The sequence below is a fragment of the Aegilops tauschii genome, chromosome 3 (genome assembly GCF_002575655.3).
Source record: "Aegilops tauschii subsp. strangulata cultivar AL8/78 chromosome 3, Aet v6.0, whole genome shotgun sequence".
Lineage (NCBI taxonomy): Eukaryota > Viridiplantae > Streptophyta > Magnoliopsida > Poales > Poaceae > Aegilops > Aegilops tauschii.
Window position 1 is genome coordinate 393,624,835 of NC_053037.3, and position 8,509 is coordinate 393,633,343.

The following is an 8,509-nucleotide window of genomic DNA, read 5'->3' on the forward strand; positions in this document are numbered from 1 at the left end:
GCCACCTCGGCAGCAGCCACCAGCAGCCTGTTGCCGGTGATGGATGCCACCATGGCGCGGCCAAGGACCCGCTCGGCCTCCTCCATCTCCGTGGACTACGCCATGATGACCCGCACGGGCACGTCGGGGCGCGGTTGGGGAACTGGCGCCGGCGGGGTGGTGGCTCGACGATGCGCGGGGGGAGCCGGGGCAGGGCCGCCACGGCCAGGGGCGTCAGTGCGAGGCCGCGCGTCGTCGTTGCGTCGGACGTCGCAGTCGCGAGACTCATGGCCTGAGGTGAGGCAACGCCTGCACCGGACGTCGTTGGTGCAGTCGCGAACCCGGTGGCGGTGGTTGAGGCATCTGAAGCACAGCCCAGCAACCTCCTCCGGAGACGGGCTGCGACGGCGAGGAGGTGAGCGGTTGGCGGTGCCGTCCTGGCTCGGACGGCTGCGGCGATTCCTGCGCCGCGGTTGCTGGAACCCGTCCGCGTCGAGCGCGGCCCCGCCGGAAACGCGGTGAACCTTCGAGCGGGGGCCAAGGCGTTGCCTGGCGGGCACGCGGGTGGCCGGCGGGGTGCGGCCGGGGGCACTGGCAGCCGACGGCGCAGCAGGGGCCGACGGGGTGAGCGCGACGTCCTGGTAGGAACGCGCCGAGGACTCGCTCTCCGAGCTGAGCCAGCGGTCGCCTGAGGACACGCGCTCGCCGGAGAGGGTCACCCGGCGGTCGGCAGGGGCGGCGCCTGGGGCGTCCATGGCAGGGGCGAGGGGGAAGGGGAGGGCTAGAGGTGGGCTGCCGGCGGAGAGCGACGGCGGCAGGCTGGGGCGTCTCGGAGGGGCTAGAGGGTGGGAGCGAAGCTAGGCAGGAGCGGAGCCATCTCTCTCAGTGGGTAGAAGATGCTGTGGAAGGTGCCGTCTGGGAGCGCGAGCACCGGCAGTGGCAGGGTCAGGACCTGCCGCCTCGCGGCGTCACGCCACTGCGGGCACACCAGAGCAAAGGCGGCGCGGTCAGCGTACCGGGGGAGCCGGCTGAACACCACACCTCCTATGTCCAGCGGGAGGTCTGACCATCGAAGCATCTTGAGTTGCTGATCATGTAGGTACTTCCAATTGCAAATATATGTTTATTGTATATATGCTACGCTTGCTGCGAGAGAATATTTTCTTGTTTACCACTCCTTTCAGACTATCTATGGCAGATGTTTTATTTTTTCCCTTTAGATTCAACGTATTATTAATTTCTTTGTGCTACATTTTTTTGGTCAGGATTAGAGCTGCTGTTTCATGTGTTTGCTCAGAGAATTTTTTCCAATGAAAATGATTGCAATGCTAACCATTTTCCTGCAGTTGGTTTGATTAATGTGAGGTTGTTTTTTCTTTTTCTGTTTGAGATGGAACCATATTTATTACATTAACCAAAAGCTCAGCAACATCGCTGGCTACCAATTCATGCACGAATTCAGGGGCACCGTCCGGCCATACGGCTGGGAATGAGAGACCTGACCATGCACCATATACATCGTAAGAGCGTCTGCGACTTTATTACATACCCTCGCGCAATATGAAATGGGAAAGACATTAAAGTTTAGGCGAGCAAAATATTTAATCTCCTTATAGGATCCCATTTATAGCCAAAGCTTGGTCGTCCGCATGAATCGCGTGCACGAGCTGCGTTGCATCTGTCTCAACATGAACTTCTGAGATGCTCTAAGCCTGGGCAAATTGCAAGCTTCGGAAACACTAGATGTCCCGTTGCGCCGATGGCGCAAAGGGCAAGAGTGAACCAAGTTTTCAAACCATGCAACTTAAAATATTCAGAGAGAGATCATTAAATAATTAAAGCATAAGAAAATAGATATTTATAAATTATGCTCATACATAACGTTATATATTACATTCAAGGTAGTTCCATAGGCCAAAAGGAAGGCTTGAGATAAGTTCATGATAAGCAAAGCTACATAGGCAGATATATACGACGCGTTTGATTCGGAGGAATCACCGCGGCTTTTGGTTACATTGCCTTCCGAAACGGCATCCGACGTTTGGTACGCCCACCACGTATTCCGTAGCCGCGTCTTCTGATTACGTGAGTTCCCAAAATCGAAAACGCCCAACCCAAAGCTGATTAGGAAACCGGAAGTCAGAGCCTCAAACCAAACAATTCATGTATTTCGTGGGAAAAATTTGGATGCAGAGCTTCCCGATACCATAACGGAATACGTTACAATAGTTCGAATCAAACGCGTCGATAGATAGTTTTGGTCATTAAGTTGATGGTAACTAAAACATGCGGTCATTGATATAAAAAATGACTTGATCGTCTAAGCAGCTCTTCACGGTTTGCGTGTTCGGTGGGTTGTCATTGGCAAAAGCCGAACTGCCTTCTGTATCATCATCCAATCTGTAGAATGACCTCTGATTGTATAGTTGTACTCCCTCCATTTCTTAAATATTTGTTTTTTTTTAAATCAAATGAACTATCATATATGAATGTATATAGACATATTCTACAGTGTGGATTCACTTATTTTGTTTCGTATGTAGTCATTTATTGAAATATTGAAATCTCTAGAAAGGCGAATGTCTGGGAACTGAGGGAGTATCATCAATGCGATCTTCACATGATGTGGGGGATAAAAATGACATTTCTCGAGAATGGACAGGCGGTGCACTGTACCTGGCTGCTATTATGGCCTCACGCGAGGTGCCCTTATCTGCTGATGTGGCAACAACAGAGGGCATTTGGGACAATTCATAGCACGTCCAGATAATTTTATCAATTATCAGGCCGGCACTCCGCCCCCAAATGCTCGCCTCCATCTCCCGATCTCTCGCTCGCCGCCGCCCACGCCTTCCGCTTGCTACCGCCGCCGCCACAGCAGCCATGTCGTCGTCCGACACCGCCGGGAGCGTCTCCGACCGTCCGATCTCTCCGGATACCACACGCATCGGCTGGGTGGGGACGGGCGTCATGGGCCAGTCCATGGCCGGCCACCTCCTCGCCGCCGGCTACGCGCTCACCGTATACAACCGCACGCCCTCCAAGGCTCAGGGCCTCGTCTCTAGCGGCGCCCGCCTCGTGGACAGCCCGCGCGCCGCCGCGGCCGCCGCTGACGTCATCTTCCTCATGGTCGGCTTCCCCTCCGACGTCCGCTCCACTTCCCTCGACCCCTCCACGGGCGCTCTCGCAGGCCTCGCCCCAGGCGGCGTCCTCGTCGACATGACCACCTCCGACCCCACACTCGCCGCCGAGATAGCCGCGGCCGCGGCGGGGGCCGGCTGCGCCGCAGTGGACGCCCCCGTGTCAGGCGGCGACCGGGGCGCCCGCAACGCCTGCCTCTCGATCTTCGCCGGCGGCGACGCGGCCGTGGTGGCCCGCCTGGCGCCCCTCTTCAAGCTGATGGGCAACGCCCTCTACATGGGCGGGCCGGGCGCGGGGCAGCGCGCGAAGCTGGGCAACCAGATCGCCATCGCGTCCACCATGGTGGGCCTGGTGGAGGGCATGGTGTACGCGCACAAGGCCGGGCTGGACGTGGGCAAGTGGCTGGAGGCCATCTCCACGGGCGCCGCGGGGTCCAAGTCGCTGGAGCTGTACGGGAAGCGGATGCTGGAGCGCGACATGGCGGCGGGGTTCTACGTCCGGCACTTCGTCAAGGACCTCGGGATCTGCCTGTCCGAGTGCCAGACCATGGGGCTGGCGCTGCCGGGGCTCGCGCTCGCGCACCAGCTCTACGTGTCGCTGCTCGCCCACGGCGAGGGCGGGCTCGGCACGCAGGCGCTGATACTGGCAGTCGAGCGGCTCAACAACACCTGCCTTGACAAGAAAGGGGAGTGAAAACTGTGAAAGCCTACAAGAGTTTGGTTGATGCAATGCAACATGAGGAATTGTCTCCTCTGCTGTTGTTCCCTTGTGTATTATGGGACTTCTGCATGCTCTGCCTGTTCATGTTTTACAGTGCTCAAAGGTTCAAATAAGATTTGCAAAAATGGAGTTTTTCACTTGTATTGATAGTATTCAACTACTCCTATTTGGCAAATCAGCCTGTAGTGAATGCCGATCTACTTGGCAGTGAAACTAGAATATTCAATGAGCTCACCCTTTGTTAACGGGTTATATAACTTATATTTGCCTCAATGTGTTTTTCTTGCTTCAGATGACATCCCTGCCATATCAGTCTAACTAGCAAACAGATAAAAAACAGCATAATCAGTTAACTATTGACAAGAAATGTTATCTGCAATAGTACTTCGCAACACATAACACCTTCAAATATTTCGAATTTATCATGCCATAATAGTACAATATTGTCTAAGCAGCACATTTTTTTCAGAAGAAATTTTTGATCTATTCATAATCAACATCATGACACTACAGAGAACACTAGAGGTAATAAAAAAATAAAACGAGGTCCATGGGCCATCTACCGACGACTACAAGCACTGGAACGAGCCAAAGGCACGCCACCGTCATCGCCACGGTCTAAGCTTAGTTGCTTTACAGACATCTCCAAAAATTTATACCCACATCTGGTTGTTTTTTTTAAGCAACCATATATTTCACTTGACAATCTGTTTACATAGATTACACATATGGCACCATACGAGACACAAATACTTGTCAAGCAACTCTGCACAAAGAATTCTACAAGAGGTAAAACTATTATTCCACCCTTGAAGAAACTCGTGCCTTGCCGAAACATAGTCCACAAACGTCCTCCGCCACCACCATGGCAACGCCGGAAGAAGATGAGAACAGCCGCCATACCCAGATCTGGGAGAGCACCACCACATACAAAGATGCTTTTTGAGCTGATGAAGCGGGTCGCCGCAAGCGACGAGACCGAGTCTTTGTGGCACGTAGGCCGGGGATCTTCCCCATGGTCACCAGATCTCGACGCCGTCAACTTCATCCGATGTAGTCGAAGAAGAGGAACGTCGCCGCCTGCCGTCATCCACGCACCCAACTGCAAGACAGTAAACACAACTACAGCAGACGACACGACCACCACCCGCGAGAGCGCCGTCGACCGACCACCAGACACGAACCTCGCCGGATCCCGAGATCGGCGAGACGACCAAGCCATCTGCCCCTCGACGCCACCAGTTGCAGCGACAACGAGATGGAGGAAGAGTAGAGGCAAATTATTCCGACGCGGCGCCATCTCCTCTATGGAAACAACGCCTCAAGGAAGCACTAGGCCAACCCTAACTACAAACCTAAGTCGAAGCACCAGGGTCCCCACCCCCTCCGGCCGCCGGAGCGGCGAACGGAGGAGGCAGGGACCGGCGGCAAACGGCTTGGAGGCCGGTGTGGTTGGGGGCAGATGGAATCGCCTTGATCCGCTTTTCTCGGAGCGAGCGAGCGAAAACCGTTTTACATCTGGCTGTTTAGAATCATGTCAAACCGTTTGGCATGTCTAATACAGCGTAGTGATGGCTCAGCACCACTTTGATGGGCAAATGGTGTGCTTAATAAGTTTTAAAAAGGGCTATTCAGGGATAAGAATACATATTATGGATTTGTGGGGGTGCTAGTGAGACAGGTGACAAATGTACAAAATAAAATTTGCTCGATGGCCCTAAATAAGGATCCAGTTGACAAATTAATAATGGTAAACTGTGGGGTGCCTCGCCAAAAACTGCCCCTTTCTCATCTCAGCGCGTCATCCTCGCCGAAGCATTTCGTCGAGCGAGGGCCGCGCGCCGCCCAAAACCCCACATCCCAAATCAAAACCCTACGCTCCGCCGCCGCGCCATGCTCCACTCCGGCCTCTCCAAGTCCCAGCCCCTACCGCTCCTCGCGGGAGCGTCTTCGCCTCGCCGCGCCCTCCTCGCCGGTCTCCTCCGCGCCGGGTACTTCTCTAAGTCCGCTACCTCCTCACCTGCGCTTCGTCCGTCCGCCACCCGTGCGAGCACCAGGGCGGCGACTACGCCGCGAGATCCCTCGCGCTTCGGCCTGGTACATAGGGTCTCGTTCTCCACTGCACCAGATGGTTCTGATTCGGTCGGCAGCGGCGGGAGGTCGCTCCCTTGGCTAGCCGCCGGGAGCGTCGATAGCGGCGTCCCCACCGCAAGGACTAGCGCCGGACGCTCCTCCTCGTGGGAGAGCTCCGCTGATAAGTTCTTCTCTAAAGGCGACCACAGTGCGCGAGTAGAGACATTGGAAGATAGCGTTTCATACAAGGAGGGGGGAATTGGAGGGGAGGAGAATGAACCAATTGACAATCCCAAGTGGGGGCGGATTAAGGATAAGTTCCGGCGAAACGCGGCAACGGATGAAGGGTCCCGTGACCGTGCTGAGAGGTTTGAAAAACCGGATGTGAGGCGGTGGAACAAGCAAGAGGACCGTGGTGAGAGGTTTGACAAACCGGATGTGAGGCGGTGGAGCAAGCAAGAGGACCGTGGTGAGAGGTTTGACAAGCCGGATGTGAGGCGGTGGAGCAAGCAAGAGGACCGTGGTGAGAGGTTTGACAAGCCGGATGTGAGGCGGTGGAACAAGCAAGAGGATCGTGGTGAGAGGTTTAGAGGGGAGAGGTTCAACCAGCCAGATGTAAGGCGGTGGAACAAGCAAGAGGACTGGGGCAGGAAGACATGGAAGGAGGTGGGGGAATCGACAGTGCCAAAGATGGTTGGGGAGGGGGTTTATGGCGTTGGGCCGGTACTTGCGGCTCTCACGGCTGGGAGGAGGGAGTTTTATGCATTGTACACACAGGAAGGAATGGATTTGAGTAGGAGCAACAAGAAGAAGAAGGACAAAAGGGGGATTGAGAAGGTGCTGCTGATGGCAGAAACTATCGGGCTTAAAGTTATTGAGGCGTCAAAGCATGACCTCAACATGGTGGTGGATAACCGTCCACATCAAGGTCTGGTGCTTGATGCATCACCCTTGGAAATGGTGAATACTAAGGAGTTGGAACGAGTCAGGGTTCATGGTGGCAAGGCACCGGTCTGGATAGCTTTGGATGAGGTTATGGACCCTCAGAATTTGGGAGCCATAATTAGATCAGCCTACTTCTTTGGTGCAGAGGGTGTTGTCTTGTGCGCTAAGAACTCTGCTCCATTAAGTGGAGTAGTGAGCAAAGCTAGTGCAGGCTCGCTTGAGTTGATTGAGCTGCTTTCGTGTAGGAACATGATGCAGTTTCTGTCTTCATCAGCTGAAAATGGGTGGCGAGTTCTTGGTGGTACCGTCGCTCCAAAAGCTATACCTCTCTCTGAAGTTACCACAGGGGAGCCAACAATTCTGGTGTTGGGCAGTGAAGGCACTGGTCTGAGGCCCCTGGTTGAACGGTCCTGCACACATTTGGTCAAAATTGCTGGTAATGCTGATGGATTTGTTGTAGAAGAAGAAATAGATGCCACAGATGCAGATATAGGGGAAGAAGGTGATAATTATTCAGGTAGTCAAGATATGAAATCATTCCTTGCAGTAGAGAGCTTAAATGTTAGTGTGGCAGCAGGAGTTTTGCTTTATCATCTGGCTGGAAAGAATGTCCACCCTGTAACTGAGAAGCCTAGCATCTCTCCTGTGTAAGGATGTTCCATGTTTCATCCATAACATAGTTATTAATATTTGTTTTCTTGTACTCCCATTAAGGATGAACTTTTGTTTCTGTTGCATGCTTCGAATTTGCTGGTTTGATTAGTAATTTATTGCATAGGTGCGAGGGCAACTTCTTTGAGAAATGGCTTATTTCACCAGGCTGAGTCAGATTCTATGCTGCGTTAATATAATAGGCATGTTTGTTTCAAGGCTAACCATGCCACAGCTAACCCTAGGTAGTTTGTGGTTTGCCGCAGAAGTGTGGCATAAATGTCTATGATGTATGGGCCATATGGATGAAAAAGTGTGGCAAGTCACAGTAGCTAAGAATGTATTTTAGAAGAAAACACAGTAGCTAGAAACCAAACACACACCTGAAAAACAGTGGCGCGCCTAAGTTAGGCGTGGCAAATTGTGTGCAGGAATGAAACAGCCCCTGGACCTGTCAATTGCAGATACATGATTCCAGAGCATATATTGACACCATCATATCACTTACTTATTTTGGTGTAATCTGGAACACACATTAAAAGAGGATGACTACTGCAAGACCATCATTCTGTTGTTATCATATTTACTTACATATAACAAGCTAGTTTGTTGTATCACTGGAACTCTCTGCTCAGAGGTGAAATATTCTGCTTGATTGTTGGAGTTCATATCACTGTATCATCATTTGCTTTCAGACTTGATCACCGATCCTGTTGAGTGTTGAAACTTCCAATTGCAGTGTAATGTACCTTGAACCATCAGAGCTATTTATATGTTGGTATATCCGTATATGATTAGGTAGTACTAGTCGATTGAGACAACACATATGCAATTGCATTTGCAGTTTTGAACCGTAGCAACAAACTTTCTGCTTCTTTGGTGAACTGATAAATGACCTTACTTAATTGAACACTTCCAGCTGTTGCAGTGTGGTATCCAGAAAATTTCTCTGATTAGTCTGTTAATCCCAGTTTATCGTAGTATATTTCGTAAACTAAAC

At 52.3% G+C, this 8,509-nt stretch overlaps 2 protein-coding genes across 2 annotated transcripts; both read left to right on the top strand.

Annotated features, from left to right (window-relative positions):
- Positions 1-2,730: 2,730 nt before the first annotated feature.
- Positions 2,731-4,113, top strand: LOC109744739 (probable 3-hydroxyisobutyrate dehydrogenase-like 1, mitochondrial). Its single transcript, XM_020303890.3, has one exon. It carries the CDS (start codon positions 2,785-2,787, stop codon positions 3,811-3,813), a length of 1,029 nt encoding a protein of 342 aa, XP_020159479.1. The 5' UTR covers positions 2,731-2,784; the 3' UTR covers positions 3,814-4,113.
- A 1,496-nt stretch (positions 4,114-5,609) lies between these two features.
- On the top strand, positions 5,610-7,588 carry LOC109744738 (uncharacterized). Its single transcript, XM_020303888.4, has one exon. It carries the CDS (start codon positions 5,734-5,736, stop codon positions 7,507-7,509), a length of 1,776 nt encoding a protein of 591 aa, XP_020159477.3. The 5' UTR covers positions 5,610-5,733; the 3' UTR covers positions 7,510-7,588.
- Positions 7,589-8,509: the final 921 nt, after the last annotated feature.